The following is a 22799-nucleotide window of genomic DNA, read 5'->3' as shown; positions in this document are numbered from 1 at the left end:
GTGTTCGCTTTCAGACACAATCTTAATTTCTCCTGCGCAATCGGACCCAGCCTGCCCTTAAGGGCAAGGGCCCGGCACTTTCCAAGTGCCCTCCCTGCCCAGACCCACGGATAAGTAAGTAGGGTGAAGGCGGGGCCGCTGGGCCGGCGACACCCTCCAGAAGGTCCAGCCCTGGCCCGCGTCCCTCCCACCTTAGGACGCCGACACGGAGAGCGGGATCACCCTCTCAATGAAAGGCAGATGTCCCTTTAAGGTCTGCTTTGCAGCCCAGCCCGTGGACTTTAGCCTAAACACGAACCCGCGAAGCTGGCTTTATTTGTCCATGTCTCGGACAGAGCCTGGGAGGCTGCCAGTGGGATTTCAGAGACCGAGCGCGGGAAGGGGCGGGCGATGGGGCAGTGAGTCGGGGATATGAAAAGCGTGGAGAGAACCTAGAGGCATTTGTCGAAAACACAGGAAATTCGCTCTCGGGCTGCTGGACGCCGTGACCGCCCGGGCCGAGACGGAGACCTCCCGCGGCAGAGGGGCCCGGAGCGCGCGGCCCCCGAGCGCCGTCCCGCCGCGTCCCGCCCCCGAGCCCGCGCCCCCCGCTGCCCGGCTCCGCGGCTCCCCGGCCATGGCCCCCCGACGCCGCGCCGGCCCAGGGGTCGCTGTCGCCTGCTGCTGGCTCCTCACCGGTGAGCGACCCTGCGTTTCTCCGAGCATCTGGGGGCGGGGGCGGGGGCGGGGGCGGGGGCTGCTCGTGGGGAGGGAGACGCGGGAGCTGCGGCCCCGGAGGTGGACCGAGCGCGGGTCCGCTCGGGACGCTCCGGGTAGTCCGGGCAGCTCTGAGCGCGGACCCGCGTTTCTGCGTTTTTTTTTGGTTACGAGTTTTGGTGTGTTACAAAACCTTCCCCCGCAATGGTAGGAGGGACACAGCGCTGGAAACTTTACAGAGTAGAAATGCTTTTACAATTAAAGTTGTTTTTGCAGTGTACATCGTATTTTAGGACTTTGCTGAAAGACATTTCCCCACTTTTCTTTTTTTTTTTTTTTTTTAGAGGGAGGTAACTAGAGGGCCCGGATTTATATGCCAAGTTCCTACCTTCAGATTACTCAACAGTGGACATTATTGCATTTTCTTGCTGTCAAGTATTCAAAGATCTTTTCTGCTGTAGAACGAGGAAAGAAAGGAATGCAAGGCAAAATTGCTTTTCTTGTCTTGAAATGATGTTTCTATATAAGGAGGAGGGACATTTTGAAATTGAGAAAGGGGTAGTCACAGAGCATACTATTTTTTTAGATGCAAAATACAGTATTGTTACTTGTGGATGAAAATTACTTAAAAATACACACTGGAAATGCAAAGTTATATCCAGTTTAGGAAAAGGTTGAATCATAGCATTTTCAAGATTTTCCAGATAATTAACCCATGGTCATATTTTGAAATGGTGAAAGAAAAAGGCAGATTGGCGAAGCTTTGTGCAAAAGAAAGTGACCTGACTAATGGTTAGGCTAATGGCTGGGTGTAGCATATCATCAATATTCCAGTGTTCAGTGTCCTTACTCCTGGCATGCTTATTGGTACTAGTTAATTTAGCATTTTGGCGTTTAAAACGGGTGATCCAGGCAGTTTACTCTGATTTAGATGCCCAAGCATAGTTACCTCTTATGAAGATTACTGAGAAATGAATTATTAGCAAGCAAAACATTTTTTCACAGTATGAAGAGAGTTAATTATGAGCTATTGACTTTTCATCCAGACATTTTCCACTACTTAGGAAGTGTCCAGTAATCCAAACAGTAGTAACTTCTGAACAGCTTTACAGCCAGCGGATGGTTTAACTTACCAGCAACCGTCACCGCCCTTTACACTTATTTGACCTATAATGGATGCCTCTTCAGTTCAGACGTTTTGAAGGTTGTTTGTGTTTTGTTGTTGTTGTACAAAATCTGAAGTTTTACAACTATTCAAGTTGTACCTTTTTCATTTTAGCAAATAAGCAGTCAGTAGTACAGAAAGGATCAAATGCAGTTTGCATATCCTCTAAATAGACAAGAATGAAACTCAAAAAAATAGAGGTTAAGAGTTACAATTATATATATTTTTAGGTTTAACTACTTTATATACCCATAACAGTCACACTTGCATACTGTGAGTTTTCTGCAATTGTTGGCATAATATGTCTTGCTAAATGCAAAAGGGGGCTTAAAAATAATGCATAGATATTTCAAAATTATAACATTTAATTCCCTTTTGTGTGATGTGTGTGTGTGTTATTCAGTCATACTGAAATTTAGAATTTACTGTGTCACAACCGATATGTTCCTCATATGCGCTACATTTCTGCCCCTTTCACGACATAAGGATTTGAAATTTGACTTCTTCCTCTCCTTTGTTGGTTTTCAATTCAGTCATCATATTGTCAGATTTCCTGGAAACTTCTCAATTCATAGAATCCACACCTAACTTGGGGTCTTATCACCATACTCACTCTTTACCGTAGAGAGCTCTTCTTCCTGCCAGTCTTAACCCAACCCCTAATCTATCTTCTTAATAACTAATTTTCATTATATCCTAGTCTTTTTAGTAAAACAAACAAAAACAGTGTCTTCAGATGAAACACAAAATTCTCTATTGAGGGCTTTGGGTTTGCCCTAGTCCAGCACTCTCTTTCTCCTCCTGCACCTATGTCAGTTTCCTATTTCTGTTGTATCAAATTGCAGATTTATTGGCTTAAACAAGACAAGTATATTATGTTACAATTTTGTAAGTTAGAAGTATCACTGGGCTAAAATCAAGGTGTGGACAGAGCTGTGTGTCTTCTGAAGGCTATGGGGAGGATCCATTTCCTTGCCTTTTCCAGCCTCTAGAGGCCACCTGCTTTCCTTAGCTTGTGGCTCCATCCATTTTCAAAGCCAGCAGAATAGCATCTTCAAATCCTCCCATCTGACTCTGCATCATCCATTTCCTTCTCTGACTCTGACCCTATTGCCTCTTTCTAATAAGGATCCTTCTAATTACATTGGACCTACTTGGATAATACAGGATAATCTCCTCATCTTGAGATCCTTAATTTAACCACATGTGCCAAGTCCCTTTTGCCATATAAGGTAACATATTCACAGGTTCTAGGGATCAGGACATGACATCTTTGGAAGACCATTATTCTGCCTACCAAAACCCTGAAATGAAAACTCCCCCATGATATCCAGTCACATTTCTTTACTTTCTACATAATCCTCATGCTCATTTTGCTTCTGTGAATATACTCTTGTTTTATATATCTAGAAAAGAACTCCACCCTTCCTTTCCACCACCCCCTACCATCTCTCTGGCCTTCAAAGCTGGGTTTGTATCACAACAAATCACACCCTCTCAATAAGCTTCCCACTGGATTAAGAATTGTGTTGTATTCACTTTTAACAATATTTTTAAATGATTGGTCAACAAAGATTATTTTATGTATGTCAAAGTCCCAGAAAAAAAAAAAAAAAACTAGTGACACAAAGGATTTAACTGAAGAAAGTTTAGTAAAGAGACTGTTTACAGAGGTGTTTGAAGAACTGACAAAAGATGGTGGCGCACCTAAGGACAAACAATAGTGAGAAGAAACATCTGAATCAACAGTAGGAAGAGAAGCCATTACCACTCTTAGGCCTGAGGAGGTAGCAATGTCAGGTTGACTGGGAACTCTAGCTATGGGAGAGGGGCTGTTGGGTAGGAGCTGGGACATAGGAAGAGGAATGCAGCTAGAACCAAAATTGAAACCCAGACAGGAAGCAGGAAAAATAAATACCCCTTCTTTTCCTCCCACCCTCTAATGTCTTAACCCAGCCCACTCATTGGCCAAGTCCAAATGGCAGAATTAAATCTCCTGGGAAATAGGGTTAAGACATACAATAACAGGAAAAAAAAAAAAAAACACAACGTAATCCTGAAAGGCACATATTTATTGGGAACATATTAGGTGTGAGATCTTGTGCCAAAACTTTGCATGCATTATTTCACTTTAATCTAAAAAAAAAAGGACAATTTTAGAATGGTTATCCATATATTAGAGGTGAAGAAACCAAAATGATAAGAGATTAATTTGTCTAAAGTGTGATGACTAGTAAATGGCAAAGCCTGTGCTCAGCTTAGATCTCTGATCTCAAATATCATTCTGTGAAATAATATGCCATATAGTCTATCAAAATGCTAGACCATTTCTTTCTTGCTCAACTCTCTGAATGTTAGAGCCACATATAAGTGTCTAAAAGACTTTGATAAGGACCTAATTAATGATGTGTCTGATATTTTCATGACTTTTTGGTATATAATGAAATTAGTTGATGTCCCACCCTACATTAATCATAACTCAAAATAAGACTGTTTCTCTGGATATTAAGAATATACAGAATTGAATTATATGTCTCTCTTCCCTAGAAACATTTTAGTTAGCCTAAAAGCAAGGTGTCTTCCTTTGTGACTTTTTTCAGTTAGGATTTCCTATTCAAAATGAAGTCTAGGAGCACCTGTGTGGCTCAGTAGGTTAAGCATCTGCCTTTGGCTCAGGTCATGATCCCAGCACCCAAAAACACCACAAAACAAAATGAAGTCCAGTGAGGTGATGGCTGAATATGGAAATCAGACACTTACCGATGACAAAAAAATGACTTCCAGGGGCATACAATGGACTGTCAGAATTACTGAAGATGGTGAAACTCTTTAGTCATTATGATATTTGTAAAGGTAGCAGTAAATTTATAGGATGTTTGTTTAATAAATAGGCACTGAGAGTAGCAATGAAATATGTATGTTTAACTAGTGCCTGTTTTTCTTCCCTGCTGTTGTGATGCTGTTTTGATGTGTAAACTCTTGTGCCACAGCTTATAACTGTTGAGTTTACTTCCTTAAAAGGATGCTCCTCTGCCCATGCTCTTCCACCTCCAACCCAACAAACTTCCTATTAGATTTAGAACTTGCTTAATTTTCATATGCCCCTTAAAATATCTTATAAAGTAGCTCATGTTTAAAACATATCCAGAAAATTGGGGATCAAAATGCTTTTATTTACCTACACAATCCTTCTGTTGTATGAAACACAAAATAGTGTATTTGAATTCATTTTTAAAAATTGAGATGAAAGATATTTGGAATTGTTGCCACAATACTAAAATCAGAATACATTGCCTATACAGAGTGGTCTGTGACTGGAGAATTGTATTCATTCTCAAAGCAAGTACAGAAGAGTATCAAGAGATGTAAATGAGCTGAATATATTCCTGTCAAGATTACTGAGTTTCTTTTAGCTCTTCTGTTGTACCAGCTCTGCTGAAGTCTCCAGGCCTTTGCATAAGCAGTTACTCACACTTCTTGCTTACCCTCAAGTCCCCACAAGAGCATCATTTCCAAGAAACCCACTGGGATAAATTGGTCCTCCTCCCCCAGAAATATGTAAGTCCCTACCATGTTTGCTTTTATACCACATGATATGGTAATTAAATATCTAACTTCTGTCTTTCCAGCTTGCTATATGCTCTGTGAGGGTAGAGTTTATTATCCTTAGTATCTAAGCATAATAGGCACTTGAAAATTTGTTATTGAATGAATCCCAAAAGATATAGACAAACTCATAAAATACTTAAGAAATCAGATTGTCTCTTCTAACTGTATCCTCACCTAGAAAATATAAATATATATATATTAGATATGCATATGCATATCTAATTGAATGAAAGACACCATCAATTGAATAATGCATCATTATTTTATTCACCCCTAAGGAAAAAAAGTGCTGCCAATCCAATTATAACTGTTAGATTGTTAGATACCTCCTAGTTTCAGAGATATTAAAAAGTGGGAAAATGTGTATCTGAAAGTTACAAACATAGCATACTACTATAAATCTACCTGCTAATTTTCTATCATATTTCTTTGTATTTTAAAAACCTGCATCATAAAATTTCAAACATACTTCTAGATACAAATGACACTCTTTTGGATACAACGATATGAATGAACATTGTCCCTCTCCTTGGTTTTTTTTCTGTCTCATGCAGGGGATAATTGCTCCTCTGTCATCAGCAGCCTCACTAGATCCCAAGAATGAGATACTCTGAATACTCTGCCTCAGAAGAAATGTGACAATAAAGTAATCAAAATGTTCCAGTTGCACAGGATCAATGACTAGTTTTGGCAAACCCTAAATTTATGTCGTAAATGGTGATTAGTGCTAGAGTTATACAGATATAAACGGACCTAGTTTTTACCCAAAGTCTTCAATTTAAAAGGAAACAATTTAAAAGGAAAATGAAAAAGTCAACTAAGTTTCTTTTTTTTAAGATTTTATTTATTCATGAGAAACACAGAGAGAGGCAGAGACATAGGCAGAGGGAGAAGCAGGCTCCCCGTGGGGAGCATGATGCAGGACTTGATCCCATGACCCTAGAATCATGACCTGAGCCAAAGGCAGATGCTCAACCACTGAGCCATCCAGGCACCCCAAAAGTCAATTAAGTCTTAAAAGGAAATTAAATATAGCACTGGTTGGTACTAAGAATTCACTTGATGTGCAAAAACATTAATATTGTTTTATCTGAATAGATTTCTATAAAAAACAAATGAGAAAGCTAATTTTTAAAATCACTATAATTAAAATAAATAAATAAATAATAAAATAAAATCACTATAATTCAAATAACTCAGATAAAAATAATAACTCATATTAAAAGTGACATATAAACTCATATAAAAGTGATTTTTATATAAATTATATGAGATCTGCTGAAATAAATACAAATTCTTAAATTTGAGTAGGATACCTAGATCACATTAGAATGTCCAATGATTACAATAAATGGATTGCATATTTTATTATAAATCCTATAGTCTTAATATGAATTAAAAATTACAATATACTTTCAAAATTATTTTGCTGGCTATAACCTTACTTTGCCTTATACTAAAATTCGAAAACACATGGGTATTAATCAGTCCTTCAAATTACACATTTTATTGTAATATTATTGGTAAAATGATCCTGTATAGGGATACACACAAACAGAAACACACCCAATGCATGCACACTTTTTTTTTTCATTTCCTTAAACATCGTTTACGTTAGCAGTAACTTACTTAACTTCTAAAATATCCGTTCTTTTCCATTTTTATTCATTATGATGATAGGCTACTCTTGGCTAATTGCACATTTCTATCCTTCATTGCCAGATCATGCTGCCTGAATCTTGACATGATTCAAAGGGGTAAAAGAAATCTACAAAAGCCCTTCCAGCTCCATGATTTTGGGTTTGTGAATTCCATATTGAAAGATTCTAAAAACAGGAAGCTTTTAGTTTTCCCTCATTTACTATCAAAACAGCTAACCTGCATAGCTTAATCATTGTATTTATATCCTTAGTTATTGCAGGGAATGAAAAGGTCTTCTCCTAATCAAGAAGCACCTTTCATTGTTTTTTTTTTAATTTATTTTATTTAATTAATTTATTTATTTATTCTTTTCATACACTTATTTTTTATTGGTGTTAATTTGCCAACATATAGAATAACACCCAGTGCTCATCCCATCAAGTGCCCCCCTCAGTGCCCGTCACCCAGTCACCCCCACCCCCGCCCACCTCCCCTTCCACCACCCCTAATTCATTTCCCAGATTTAGGAGTCTCTCATGTTCTGTCTCCCTTCCTGACACTTTTGTTGATAAGATTTTGTTTATTTGATAGGAGGTTTTTTATTGTTTTGCGACAATTGCAAGTAAGTATTTTTAATCACAGGAACCTTAGATAGTAACAGTACAAGTTCCTTCAAAACAAAAACAACTTTCCCTTTTCCCTTCTCCCCTTTTCCCTGAATTAGCTGCATAGTTCTTCCAGTTGTCCACTTAGCTTTACTTATGGAGGTCACATGGGCATCTTTGTACAATGTGAGGTTAGCACATTCTCTTTACATAAATGATTGCATCTGTATTAGATATTCATAATCACAGCTCTGGCTTATTTTGCAAAGTTCATTTTATAAACAGGCATAATAAAACTGTCATTATACATTATTTACAACATTTTAAGATCTTTTCCTTAGTAAGATGTGTTTAAAATAATTATTTTTCTCATCCAAGCATGGGTATCTCAAAAATTGAAATAGGTTTTTAGAAACTCACTGTAAAAGTAATCTGCTCTTTAAAATTTCAGTAATTTTATAAAACAGTGTTTTCCTAATTCTAAGATGCCTGTGATAGACAAGTTAAAAACTTTGCATTAAAGGAGAACTAACAATTATGCATTCTTTCATATAATAACTATGCTTATATATCCAACAGTTGCTGTACTGGGTTTCAGGAATACAGACAAATAAAATGTAGTCTCTGGCCTTAAGAGGCTCACGGTCTGAAAAAGACAACAGACAAGCAAAGAAAAAATGATGGGAGGAGCTTCCAACATGCTCTAAGCAGAGGAAAAAAAATATTAGTATGTGTTGCAAGAAATTTAACTCTTGCAAAAAAAAAATACTAGAGAAAGAATATTTATACATCCCCTACTGTGTGCTAAGCCAGGGTATTCAAACAAGATTTCCATTTTTCTGGAGCCCGTACCCCTACTGCTGTCATACAAACCATTTCTATATAATAGGAAGAATTGTATTCCAGTTCACCAATGAGGTACATGAATTCATGCACTAGGGCTGACCTAAGGTTTCCCTGGAGAAGAGATGCCAGTATAAATAATGGTACCAAACAGATTATCCATCAGTCAACTTTATTGAATCAGTTATTTTTCTAAGGCTGAATAATTATGTTCATGTTAAAGTGAGTCCTTTCCCCTTGCTTTGTCTGATCCAGATTTCTAGCTTCAGGTCAGGCATTCTTAGAGATACACCACAGTATCTCACATGTTTATAGAACTCTACAGTTTACAAAGTATCATAATCTCATTAGAACCTTATAAGGGTTCTACAGTTTACAAAGTATCATAATCTCATTAGAACCTTATAAGGGTTATCAAATGAGAGTGGAAGGGCAAATAATCTAATTTACAACGTAGAATGAAAAGTTCAGGTTTGTAGATGTTAGGGGGCTTATCTAAAGTTGCTATAATCTAGCTAGAAAGATCAAGACTCATGACTGCTGACTCTTGGTGTGCAATTATTAAACTTGGTATTGATCTTTTACCACTGCAGTGGGCCTAAGGAACAATCAAATTCAAAAGGTACTATGAAAAATTGAAAGTAAATGTGATAGGCTCATATTATGAGTAGTGTTTTACTTTTTTAAAAATATTTTTACATCATAATGAGACAATTTTAATTATTGAATTCAATATTCTTAAGTAAAAGGAACAGCATTTCTAAGAGACTAAGGGCTGCCAAAAGTTAGAGTAAAAACAATTGACAGGGTAAGAATTACAATCCAGGATGTTTGACTTCTAGCCCAGTTCTCTTTTTGAGACACTGAAATTATATCAAATAAATATTCTTAATTCTAGAGAGATTAATATAAATAAAATAGAAAAATATAAAGCTACTGATATAAATTCTATTTTCAGAGAGCCAGTAAGTAAATATAAAATTATAATTTAAAGTAACAGCTAAATCATGTTTTTTTTTCCTCATGATTTTGTGTATTTTGGTAAAGAATGAAAATGCTGCATACTGCTATTACATAACTGCTATAACTACAGCAGTTTTAAAATAGGATTACTTCTTACATACCATTATTAAGTGAACCATAGCTGATTACAAAATCATGACTTAAGAACTCTGTGATGATGTTCATATAGCTGCCACACTTTACACCTGATTCACTAAGCTTATCGTTGATACGTAAGTGCCTACTATGTGCAAAGGACTTTTCAAGATTCAGTGGAAGAATGAGGGTGAATCCACCAAGAGCTGAATACGAAAGAAAAAACTAATATTCCAATTAATATAATGCATGATTTCAAATGTGAGATAATATTTAAGCTAGTGCTTAAAAAGAAGTAGGATTTATGTCCTACTCTCACAAGAGTGAGAGGCAGTGACATTTTAAGCAGAGAGAATGGCAGAGTTAAGGGCAACAAGTAGACAGTTCCCAGGATATACGGGGAACAAAGATTACTCCTGTGGAATATAGGATGCTGGAGGGCCCAAGTGGAAAATAATGTTTGTAAGGCAAAATCATGGAGGCCTTGAATGCTAGAGAATTGAATTTTAATTAGTAGGGAATGAGAACTCCAAATAACTCCAAATAAAAATGTAATTAGTCTGGAAACAGTAAGTTACCACACAAAATCTGGGAGAAAACATCTGATTGTTCAACAGTAAGTTACAATTACTAAAAAATAGTTCCATTTCAGATCAAATAGTAATTCTATGAAAAATTTTGTAGTATGTTCAATCACTGAAGCCCATTTATGTTTAAAAAGACAGCTTAGGGGGATCCCTGGGTGGCTCAGCAGTTTAGCGCCTGCCGTAGGCCCAGGGCGTGATCCTGGAGACCCAGGATCAAGTGCCACATCAGGCTCCCTGCATGAAGCCTGCTTCTCTCTCTGCCTCTCTCTCTCTGTCATGAATAAATAAATAAAGTCTTAAAAAAAAAAAAAAAAAGACAGCTCAAAGTAGTTTACCCTATGATTTAAATAAACTTTTTAAAAGAACCACAGAATTAACAGTTAATGGGGGTTTCCCACAGGTTTTAAAGTGTAGAAATATGTGCATAGTTTTCTAAAGTAGAATACTGGATTCTTCTCAAGGATTGTAATGGTGACCTAGACTGGACGGAAGGAAAACTATGTTGAATGGAGGAATATAAAGATTTTTTTAAAAGTAATGAAAGCAAGAAAGGGACTGTGCTTTTCAGATCCTGTTAGTTCCTAAGCTGTGTGTCTTTAACTAGTAAAAGTGACAAGAAGTGGCAGTGAATGACAGCACATAATTTGTGATTGCAGAGATGATTTTGAGCATCCGTAATATAGTTTGCAGCACTGGATAGAGGAGAGGGTGTGGAGTTAAGCAGGTCTGAATTTAAAAGCTGGTTATGTGCTCTTGAATTCATTTATTTCCCCATTTCATTTTCTAATCCACAAAATGAGGATAACAAATATTTACAGAAGAGGATTAGAAGAGTATAGGAAAGTACCTGGTGAATATTCAATAAATGATAGCTCTTCAATAAAAACTTAACCCTTGTTAAGATCCTACTGTATGCCTGCCATTCTGAATCTGTGGTTTTTAATCTTTGTCAGGCTTTGCAGAGAGGTAAATTCTACTTTAAAAAAAAGTGATAAAAAAAACATATAAAAAAAAAAGTGATCAAGGAGCAACTCAAAGTATTTCTCTTCCCTAGTTATTAGTAAATGTCCTTTGGAGAAGCAACCCATCTTTACGCTTTAGTGCAATCAGTTCCTTACTCAAAAGTTACTGGGTTTTCTTGGAAGTGGAAGAAGGGGGCTTTTTCTATTCAGTGATCTTGTTAAGAGGCAATCCTCACTTTTCAACCTCTCGCCACCATAAAACGCCAAGAGATTTACAGATTTTCTTTAAATCCTGTTGGTCCTAGTAAATCAGACGTTCCCCACTTCCAGTACCCTCAGCTCTCAGCTAGACGTTAGCAGTGAGGGTCAGGCCCTAAGCTTTTGCGACCCAACCCCCAACCTAAGTATTTCACAGGCTACTGAGCTGCGTGAAGCGGAGACTGCCAATTTTGGATTCTGGGATTCCCAGGACACCAGGGCAAGCAACTGAGCGGTCCACCCAGGGGTAAATTCCCCAGACGGTTTCTTGTGTCTCTGGGGCCAGCGCTTTAACGTCTGGGGAAGTCGGTCGGTGCAGACACGGTGACTAAGCGCGGCAAACAGCTGGGCAGATTGCTCGGAGCCCAGACCCATCGAGACCCGTCGTTCTTAGAAACCGGTTCTGGAAATAGCAACTCCAGCAGGTGGGCAGCGTTGGGGTGCGGATAAGGCGAAAGCACGTTTTAGAACTTTGGGAGCAAGTGTGCACTTCTGAGAATTCCTTTTACTTCCAGTTAAGGTTTGAAACCGGATTTAGCCCAAGGGGAGAGAAGGTAAACAGCGGCAACTTCACGCATCTGGAAAAAAAAACAACAACAACAAAAAACCAGTTTGCATTCACATAGTCCCCAGAGTCTGCACAAACAGGTTCGGTATTAACATAAAAGACCCGCCGCCGCCGCCGCCGCCTCCGCCTCCGAGCGCTTCCCCCCGCGGGTTTCCTCCGAACGCGCCTCGCGACGGCGACGACTACGCCTGCGCCCCGGGGGCCTGCGACCCCGCGACCCCGCCTACCCCGTGGGGACGTAAGACGTGCGCCGAGGGGCGGGCTGCGCGCTGCGCATGCGCTCTGCTGGCGGCCGCCCTGGGTCCGCGCTGGCGGCTGGAGCCTCGGAGAAGCCGGCTGCTCTGTCTCTCGCGGGGTCCGGCGCGGCGCGCGCGGAGACCAGGAAAAGAAGGGCCGGCGTAAGTGTTCCCGTCGGCCGCTTGAGTCAGAACTAGAGCATTTCCTTCCCGCCGGGCTAGTGCCTGCGGGGACGCGGGCCCCGCCCCCTCCCCGGCCCAGACCCGCTTTCCCCTCCCTGCCCCCCTCCCACTGGGGACCTCCTCGTGGCCTCGCGTTCCGCCTGTGAACACCGCCCCCCCACCCCCACCCCCACCCCCACCCGCCGCCGGCGTCATGAAGCTCGTGAGGAAGGACATTGAGAAAGACAATGCGGGCCAGGTGACCCTCGTCCCCGAGGAACCTGAGGATATGTGGCACACCTACAATCTAGTGCAGGTGGGCGACAGCTTGCGTGCCTCCACCATCCGCAAGGTGCAGACCGAGTCCTCCACGGGCAGCGTAGGGAGCAACCGGGTGCGCACTACGCTCACTCTCTGCGTGGAGGCCATCGATTTTGACTCTCAAGCCTGCCAGCTGCGGGTTAAGGGGACCAACATCCAAGAAAATGAGTATGTCAAGATGGGGGCTTACCACACCATCGAGCTGGAGCCCAACCGCCAGTTCACCCTGGCCAAGAAACAGTGGGACAGTGTGGTTCTGGAGCGCATTGAGCAGGCCTGTGACCCGGCCTGGAGTGCAGATGTGGCGGCTGTGGTCATGCAGGAAGGCCTCGCCCATATCTGCTTAGTCACTCCCAGCATGACCCTCACTCGGGCCAAGGTGGAGGTGAACATCCCTAGAAAACGGAAAGGCAACTGTTCGCAGCATGACCGGGCCCTGGAGCGATTCTATGAACAGGTGGTCCAGGCTATCCAGCGCCACATAAACTTCGATGTAGTGAAGTGCATCCTGGTGGCCAGCCCAGGATTTGTGAGGGAGCAGTTCTGCGACTACATGTTTCAACAAGCAGTGAAGACCGACAACAAACTGCTCCTGGAAAACCGGTCCAAGTTCCTTCAGGTAAAAAGTCTTCTCCAAGGATAATTAAGAGTGGGCAGAGGGATTTGTATAAAACTCCTCTTTAAGTTTTAGAACCGGGAAAAGTACAAGAGGACAAGGGGTTCACCGGACTGTGATTGTAAATGAGACAATGAAATGAAAAGAGAGTTGTTAAAAGGCCTTGTGTATCTAGTAAACTTTGCTTAAGTCCTCAAACCTATAAAGCCTCAGTTGTGCTTTTGGCTCTAGGTCATCGCAGGCTGATTAATGGGTACTCTCAGAGATTCTTTTGTCTAACTTTCATAATTATGATTCTAGGTACATGCCTCCTCTGGACACAAGTACTCCCTGAAAGAGGCCCTTTGTGACCCTTCTGTAGCTAGCCGCCTTTCAGACACTAAAGCTGCTGGGGAAGTAAAAGCCTTGGATGACTTCTATAAAATGTTACAACATGAACCTGACCGAGCTTTTTATGGACTCAAGCAGGTGGAGAAAGCCAATGAGGCTATGGCAATTGATACATTGCTCATCAGCGATGAGCTTTTCAGGCACCAGGATGTTGCTACCCGGAGCCGGTATGTGAAGTTGGTGGACAGTGTGAAAGAGAATGCAGGCACGGTTAGGATATTCTCTAGTCTTCATGTATCGGGAGAACAGCTCAGTCAGTTGACTGGAGTAGCTGCCATTCTCCGCTTCCCCGTCCCTGAACTCTCTGATCAAGAGGATGATTCTAGTTCTGAAGAAGATTAATGATTGGACCTTATAATTGAGACAAGCTGTGTCTCTGTTGTTACATTTTCTTAGCATCCTGACAAAAAGCTGCAAGGCACTTTGTGGTTCTTACAGTGATTTCTCATGTATTTGGGCACACTAGGTATCTTGTGATTGGCAGGATATGTGTTAAAACTAAACAATAAATTAAAATGAAATAATCTCCATCTACTACCATCTGTATTAATTAGAATAATTTTTGAAGAAATTATGAGTTATTTGCAGAGCTTGAAAACATATCTTGTATTTAATAAAAAAAATGGCTGTATATTCTTTGGGATAGATCATAAAATCCCAAATGTCATACTTTGAATAAGTTTTCCTTAGAAAAAGCTGTTTAATACTTCATTATCCTAATAAGTTTACATTATTTTAATTCTACATAGTGTTCTTGCACTGTTTAAGATCCCTTTACTCCATTTCTTCACTTTTTTTTTTAATTTGCTATTTTAAAGGATGGCCAAATGATAGACTTTTCTAGAAGACAAATTTAAAATGTCCAAAGAGACTTGTTAAATCAGTCATGTTACAAGTAAACTCTTGGTAGGTTTTTTTTTTTTTTTTCCTACTATTAATCTTACTTGCTTTAGAGGACCCCTTAATCAGTTATTTTTAGATATAGACTTTTGATCTAGAGATTCTCAAGATAAGCTATTTGAGGTATCTTTATTTTTAAAATGCAGTTAAGATACATGATTTGCTTGTTGTGTGACTAGTGCTAAAGCTGAAAATATTCATTTCTGGGCTCCATTTATTTGCACTGCCACACTATTATTTGGCTTATCCTAGATATATGTAGTGCTATCTTATATTTCTATGTGGCATTAGTTTGTGCTTGCACATTCTTATTGGACTCTCTACACCTTATTTTAAGATGTGAGAAGGTCTACTGAGAAAGTTTGATTAAGTTACATCATTAGTAGCATGTGGTAGTTGACTTGTACTCCAGTACTCTTTACTGTAATGAGGGAGTTTCTGCTAATACCTGAGTTTAAAATATTTTCATTCGGTATTTTGGATGTGCATTTTAAGGGGTAGGGAGGGATCCTTAGAATGGAATTGCATCCTTACTTTTTACAGACCTCAGTTTAGCAAAAGAATTAGGAAAGGCGTTATGAAGAAAGAGTGATAATCAGTTTGTAACACATTGGTACCTACTTCGAGTATAAATACTAAGTAAACTTTTGCTAATCCTTTCTGTTTCTGGGCATTTCTCCTGGGATAAGTGCCAGGTCTGGGGATTATTTTTTATAAATTTAACTAATCTGAGTTTATTTTAATCTGTAATTAGAAATAGACACTTCCATATACTTTAAAATCACATTTTTACATATCTACCTCTTAATCTAAAAATAGATTGTCATTTTATTATAAGTCCATGAATATTTAACTTTAAAATACTATGAAAAACATGTTATTAAATTATTTGGTAGGAGTATAGAAATGAAACTGAGATTCTTGACATTAGAACCTGATTGATAATGATTTGTATTCTCAGTAAGAATTTGGAGAGTTGGGGCATATATTACTCTCATAACTTATGCAGTACTGGTTATTCCTAGATCTGTTATCTACTGTGATAGAAACAAGGAGAAATAAAACCTATGCATAAATCTGACCAATACATTTTAGGTCATAGGTTCTCAAATTTAGCTGCTTGTTAGCCTGACCTTGCGAGCTTTGGAAATTCATTACCCAGACTAGATCCCAGACTCAGTAACCTTTCACCCTAGAGATGGTTTTTTATAGCTCCTCAGGTGATTCCATTAGGTATCAAGACAGAACTACTGATTCAGGTCTCACTATTCAAAAGTATGGTCCATGGACCACCAGCAAGACTATGGATTGAGACCTTGAGAGTTTGACAGAAACTAGAATCCAGGACCTATCATGGACCTTCTTGAATGTCAGTCTGTATCCTAACATCTCCAGTTGATTACTGTGCATAATAAAATCTGATAAACATAGATGATAGTTATTCTCCCTGTACTAGTAAAGTCTCTGGCTGGGGTTGCCAGTCATAGAGAAAAACATTTGAGTTTCAAGGTCTTTCAAGAGAGTTCATTGACCAAAATTCAGCTTAACTATAAAACTTCTTGAAATAAAAGTGTATTTTTTTGGCTATAAGGTAGTCAAAATATCTTCAAGAATTCCTGGTTTTAAAAAGTTGCATTATGGGGGTGTCAGGGTAGCTCAGTTGGTTAAGCATTGTGATTTTGGCTCAGTCACAATCTCAGGGTCATGAGATTGAGACCCAAGTCCAACTCCCTGGACCCTGCTTAAATTCTTTCTCGCCCTCTGCGCTTCCCTGCCCTACCACCACTCTCAAAAAAAAAAAAAAAAAAGAGGATGCCTGCAGGACATCCGAAATAGTCTTCTACCTGTTTCTGTATGCTCGCTTCCTTACTCTCAAGGTTTTTGCTAAAAATTCATCTCAGTGAGATCTTCCAAGCCAGTCTTTTTTTTTTTTAAATAACTTCTGCAAGATTTCCTTCTGAGCCCTTCGTTGTCTCAATTTTTTTTATATGTATTTCATTTCAGTGTTTTACTTATCTGTCTAGAATGTAAAGTCAATAAGGGCAGAGACTATTGTCTGTTAGGTTCATTACTATATCCTTAATGTTAAAAAAAAAAAAAAACACTGGCAAACAGTAGATGCTCAAAATATTGGGGGGCGGGGGAGTTAAATGAATGACTGAATGAATTCTTTCAGTCCTTAATAAGGTTCCCTAGTTAATTGTTCACACAGGCCTGAAGTTCAGGAAAAAGCAGTTGGCTGAGGTTAATGATAAAGAGTTGTCAACATATAAGTAAACCTGAAATCAGAGAAAAAATGGCCTAGCAAGAATTAGTAAAGCTATGAAAAAAGGCCAGGCACAGAAGCACGGGGAAACCTATTTAATCTCTTTAAATGTTCCTTGACTCTATTATCTACTAAAATCATTTAAAGTAGAGATGCTCCTATATTAAAGTAATTAATATGGTCAGATAACTTTTTCCCCTACAGAGCTCTACAGTGTTCTAGAGATATACAAGTAGAAGAGCCAAAGTGTTGATTGCATAGAAGTTGAGTTTTAAAAGTTCCTAAGATGGGGACACCTGGGTGGCTCAGAGGTTGAGTGTCTGTCTGCCTTTGGCTCCAGGCATAATCCCAGGTCTGGGGATCAAGTTCCACATTCCGCTCCCTGCAAGGAGCCTGCTTTTTCTTCTTCCTACATCTGTGTCTGCCTCTCACCTTGTGGCTTTCATGAATGAATAAATAATATGTTTTTTTTTTTTTTAAAAAAAAGTTCCTAAGATAAAAAATTTCTAACTTTAAGGACAAAAACCAAATTACTTTTGAATATGGTTTAAGTGAGTCTCAGTATACATAAATATTTACAAATTTAGTATATCAAAGTTTCAGTTAAAAAAAGGATATATTCGGGGGGTGATGATTCAGTTTGCTAGGACACTTTTTCAGGATTTCCATAGCACAGAAATTATTAGCAAGTTCTGTCTCATTCAAGTCAGGTTTATAGCCATGTTACTGCTATTGGACCCTTAGTTCTTGGGCTCCCTGTCCTAATGTGACATCTTTGATTTCCCTAAGCACATTTCCTCTTTTACTCCCTAAAGAACCACAAGTACCACAATTATGCATGAATTTTGCAATGTTTTATTTATATTTATTTTAAAAATTGATTTTGGTCAGCCCATAATTTTATTGATACTGAAAGTGAATGAGTTTCCAAGTAGTAACCTTAGTGAGGACTTGAAGAGCAACTAGAAAAAGAATCACAGGTTCAGATAAAGTTTTTAACACCCTAAATAAAATAGTTGTCTTCATACTGATGTCAGCATCTTTAAGGTTTGTGTGGAGGTTCAATTTATGTATTCTAGAAGATGTAGTATTTTAGACAAGTGCTATTCAAGATAATCTTGTGTTATATGCACTGCTAATCAACTTAAAAGTTTAATGCAAAAGTGTCACTGAAAAGTCCTAATGATTTCTAAAGGAGTTTGAGACCTGAGTATAATACTTGTGTGTATTATGGATGCCTTATTTAGAAAAGATTCAAAAGTCAACAATGCAGATGGTTAAGATGTTGTGCTGTTAGATTCATAGTAATGGTCTTGGAACTTAGCAAGCACAGTCTGAGTCACTTAATATAGTCATCAAGTAGCAGGTAAACTTCACTAAAAAGAAAAATAAATTGGCCAAATTCTTTTTTTTTTTTTTTTTTTAAGATTTTATTTATTTACTCATGAGAGACAGAGAGAGGCAGAGACATAGGCAGAGGGAGAAGCAGGCTCCCTGCGGGGAGCCCAGTGCAGGACTTGATCCTAGGACCCCGGGATCACTACCTGAGCCAAAGGCAGACACTCAACCACTGAGCCATCCAGGTGCCCCAAAGTGGCCGAATTCAATAAGGAACTAGTTAGATTAGGAAAATTATAAAACACATTAACAAAAGATACTTGTTAAGCTGAAGTAGAGATGATAACATTTTTAGAGAGTATTTGATAGTAACACCATCTGTATTCTCATCCATATTTTAGAGTGTTATTTATAGATTTCTGAGTGTAATAATTTATAAGATAACCCATTTATTTTGCAGTATTTCTCTATTTTAAGAAACATTTCAGTATATTCTGTTGTGATAAATAACACTGAGAAAGAGATTGGGATGTTGTGAACTTATTCATTTAAATTGAGGTAAAAGTAATGCATTTACTCAAGGAAAATCCACTCTTGCGTGCAATACTTTAGTTGCAAACAAATTTGAGCCTGTCGTTTTTGCTCCTAACAGTGAATATTTTAATTATATAAGAAGCAGCATCAATATAGGCAAGGTATTATATTTCTAGTGCCAGTCACTAAAGATTGTGACATTTATGATAAATTGTGGGAACTTGAAGTACTGCCTTCTTTTAAGTTGCCTTTCTTTAGTGGTTAACATTACCCGCCTTAAAATCCCATCATTTAGAATACTAGTATGATGGAAATGTGCCTATTTTCTATACTGAAGGACAGTTAAGGGTGCCACATTTGGTTCAGAACAGCCAAGACTGAGGCGGCGCAGTATCTGGCAGGCTGCAAACATGAGAGAAAAATGCCTTTGCAGACACATTGCCAGGCCACGCACAGGGCTGCCTCTACTGTCCCAAATCCAGGAACAGACAACATATGACAATAAAAGTAACTACATACTTACTGAGGGCCAGATCTATGGTAAAGTATGTTAGAATGAATTATTTAATTCTTTGAAGATTCCTGCAAGAAAGGTTTTTGTCATTACTATTTTCAAATTAGAAAACAAATTTAGAAGAGGTTAAATCATTTGTCCCAAATTATGTAGCTAGTGGGTGTGATGAGGTGCCTACTCAAGCTATACCCTAAAAAATGTAGGAATGCCAGTTCATTCCTCAGTTTTCTGTTTGGAGTAGGTCACATGTGCCTAGAAATAGAAGAATTATTTGATAACACTGAATTTATATAATCAAGCCAAAGTTTAAGCAATTCATTTTATATGTTTTTATTTACCTACCTACCACTATTATTTTTCATCTGTTTGTGAGTCTCAGGAGCTCATACCTCTGGCACTCTATCTAGAATATGAGAAGTCAAAAGTGTATGGAAAATGTCCCAAGGCTATGTAATTTAACCAAGCCCCTCAAGCCTTAGTTAACCTCTATTATTATTTCACACCCAGTTTTAGCAAGCTTGTTTAAAAAAAATTTTTTTAACCTACTATGTTAATTCATCCATTATTTCAACAAACATTTATGTATTTACTAAGCATCTTCAGTAGCAGAAACTAGGCTACTCTTGTGTATACAAAAATGAATTGAGAATTTTTTCCCTGCCTTGATCAGCAAATTAAATATCAGGGAGAGATGATCACAAGTGTCCAAGCTGATGGCAGTCACAGTAGTCAGAAATGAGAGCCGACAGCTCAGGTGAATTCTGAAGCACCATCAAAAGAAGAAAGTCTAGGATGTAGAGTGCTTCACTGGGGTCTGAGGACATTACTGTGTTATAGTAACTGATGTTAACACTGAGGAAAAGATTGAATTACACTCAGTGTATTCTGTTTTTAAAAAATCAAGGAAATACAATGTCTTTCAAGACTATTTTCCTCCAAAACTATTAAAAGATAGTGGTACTTAAAGAAATCTATGGCTGTGTCATACCTAGAATGACAGTTCCAGATAGCAAGTGTTTTACTAAACCGTAATAGTCTCAACAATAAAACTCAACTGTTGAAAGATGAATTCTTGTTAAGGAAAAAACCCCAGTAGATTTTAGTTGTTAAATTTATCAGACAAAGATGGGAGGTCCTGTGAGTTCAAGTCTAAGTTCCAGAAGTTTTATGTCTGGAATTTTTCATCAAGTTCTAGTGTAAACATTGACTAGAACTTTTTGTTTGACACTCTTGTGAAAAATTGCTCTATGAATATAAAGCATGTTTTAATCTTGTGTTTCACCTCATTGATCCTGTGACCATAATTTATAGTTTTTTCCTCTTCTCCAAATGTACTGTTGACAATGATAGGAGTCCCTTTTTTTAGAGGGATAGGTTCGAGATGGAGGAGAGGAAGATTGAAAATACATTGCAGTACAAACCTCTGAATCATTTAGAATCATGAAAGTTTGGTATTGTAAGGAACCTTTTGTGTCATCTGACCTACTCACTTCATAATATAGATGTAAGCTTGAGGCCTAGAGAGGGTTGGTGACTTGTTCAAAGTCAATGAACAGGAGCTTTTCATAGGGTCCACATTCCTGTTTGATCTATCCTGTTCCAATTTCTTCCCCATTTTCTCGTCACCAATGCATATTGGGAGGTGGTTATGGTTGAGAAGCAAAGAGCAAAGTAGGATCTTAGAATGCTTTAAACTCTCATTATTAAATAATTCATCTTGGGGCAAAGCAACTTCTTTCTCAGCAGCATCACTGAGACCCAAATTTAGCTTTGAAGTTCAGTTGTTCATTCCTTTGAGGAGTATTCACCTTCTGCTAGAAAAAGACTCTGCCTCCTACCTTTTTTCTTCTGAGAAGCATTTCATTCTTCTGACAACCATTTACCAAGTGCCTACTATATGCCAGGCACTCTGCCAGCCCCTAGCAATATAAGGTGAGTAGAAAAGATTGCAGTCCCTTCCTCATAGAGAAAGCCAGTCTAGGATGGGGAACAGACAGTAAACAAAGTAAACAAGCTATGATGGCACTGCAATTGGTGCAGGAATAAGAAATGTAATAGAATAAGGACTCAGAGGGTGCTCTTCACTCAGCCTGAGGAGGTGCTATCGGAACTTAAACTGATAAATTCCAGAAGCCCACACTGATCTGCCATTATTTTCCAGAGAGATGAAGCAAAGGGAACTGAGCCCCTTGAATTTATTTGGCGCCTTTTTCTTCTCTGTAGTGGTCCCTGCAATCCCTAAGCTTTCTAGATGTTAAATATTTACAGGAAAAAGTCAACAAACCTAAGAAGAAACATCATGGAGAAAGGAGATCGCCTTCTACCCTCAAAACTGAGTAGAAAAGGCACAAGTGGAATGGGAAATACGGAGCTGGGACCGTGACTGAAATGACTTTGTGATCCTGGAGCCTTTATAGTTTCCACATTTTTGTTATCTCCTGCATCTCTGTCATGACTAACAGCAAAACAGTCCAGAAAAGACAGTGTTGCTTTTTTCAGGACAGCAAAGAAGGGGATGGTGAGAGGGGGAGCATGGGACATTATGTCCTACTCTATAGCCATTCTTGGAAGAGAGAATGTCTAAGAGAAGATTATGGCAGCTACCCCAGGGAAAGGAAAGCCAACTGCTGGGTCAGCTGTCAAAAAAGAAGTGACAGGGAGCTCTCTTGGGCCTGGGGGAGGTAGGGGGAAGGCCCAGTGGGTGGACAGTAGGAAGACCTGCTAGAGTCTTTCCTCTCTATTCATCATTTTATCCTCTGTAAAATTCAAGGAAACACCCTTGATAAATAATAACTTCTCTCTTAAGTAGCCTGCTTCACTAAATGGCAACATGGCTGGGATGTGGTGGAAGGAAAGGAAATTTTCTGCAGAAGAGAGAAAACAATATAAGAGGAGGAATGTCTCTGGGAACAGTGCTCTGACCCTTTGTGTCTCAGTGGTATTCTTAACTGAGTGAAAGGAAATGGAATAACATGTGGAATGTGGAGAAGTAGGAAGAGCTGAGGCAAAATTAGCTGCCTCATTAAGTGTCATATTTTTTTTTTTTTAAATTTGTATCATTGAAATTCAGATACTAAATTTCTCACTCTGGGCCTATCTCCTTGCCTAGAAGTTCAGAAAGCATAATAAATCTTAGATTTTTTTCTTGTCCTTCCCGAAATCATCTTCACCTTTATCTGGGACTCTTATATTTGCCCTACGTCACAGTAAAATATAGTGGGAAATGGGGTGAGTAGATAAGAAATACAGAAAAAGACAAGACCTCTTTGCTTTAAAAAAATTTTTTTTTAATTTATTTATCCATGAGAGACACACAGAGAGAGGCAGAGACAGAAGGAGAGGGAGAAGCAGGCTCCCTGCGGGGAGCCCAATATAGGACTGGATCCCAGGACTCCCGGGATCTCGCCCTGCAGCTGAAGGCAGAGGCTCAACCACTGGGCCACCCAGGCGTCCCAAGACAAGACCTTTTGATGATGATTTGTTATGGATT

General features: G+C 39.0%; 2 protein-coding genes and 1 long non-coding RNA gene across 4 annotated transcripts in view; 2 read left to right on the top strand and 1 right to left on the bottom strand.

The window, feature by feature from the left end:
- The first annotated feature begins 425 nt into the window (after window positions 1-425).
- The window catches only part of ITGA1 (integrin subunit alpha 1), a 158718-nt gene continuing 136344 nt past the window's right edge, over window positions 426-22799 (top strand). Inside the window, exon 1 of the mRNA XM_072824649.1 lies at window positions 426-677. Within this exon, the coding sequence (XP_072680750.1) occupies window positions 617-677 (61 nt within the window). The 5' untranslated portion in view covers window positions 426-616. The remainder of the gene's footprint in view (window positions 678-22799) is intronic.
- Window positions 8715-22799, bottom strand: part of LOC140632533 (uncharacterized) — a 30016-nt gene continuing 15931 nt past the window's right edge. Inside the window, exons 1-2 of one of the 2 annotated variants that reach the window (XR_012030133.1) lie at window positions 12260-12464; window positions 8715-12042 (exon numbers count right to left, since the gene is read on the bottom strand). This is a non-coding gene — a long non-coding RNA (uncharacterized lncRNA). Of the gene's footprint in view, window positions 12043-12259; window positions 12465-22799 lie in introns of those variants that run through there. The other variant, XR_012030134.1, reaches the window with a different exon arrangement.
- Window positions 12312-14281, top strand: PELO (pelota mRNA surveillance and ribosome rescue factor). The gene is made up of 2 exons (XM_072824650.1): window positions 12312-13370; window positions 13668-14281. The coding sequence occupies exons 1-2, from the start codon at window positions 12645-12647 to the stop codon at window positions 14097-14099; spliced, it is 1158 nt and encodes a 385-aa protein (XP_072680751.1). The 5' UTR covers window positions 12312-12644; the 3' UTR covers window positions 14100-14281.

Source organism: Canis lupus, chromosome 4 (genome assembly GCF_048164855.1).
Source record: "Canis lupus baileyi chromosome 4, mCanLup2.hap1, whole genome shotgun sequence".
Classification (NCBI taxonomy): Eukaryota; Metazoa; Chordata; class Mammalia; order Carnivora; family Canidae; genus Canis; species Canis lupus.
The sequence above is the reverse complement of the archived record's forward strand: the minus strand, read 5'-3'. Positions and strand labels throughout refer to the sequence as shown.

Excerpts from the sequence above, each read along its gene's own strand:
- PELO (XM_072824650.1), top strand. The coding sequence starts at position 12,645 with ATGAAGCTCGTGAGGAAGGACATTGAGAAAGACAATGCGGGCCAGGTG. Across the intron at positions 13,371-13,667 it reads ACCGGTCCAAGTTCCTTCAG|GTACATGCCTCCTCTGGACA; the intron begins GTAAAAAGTCTT and ends TTATGATTCTAG.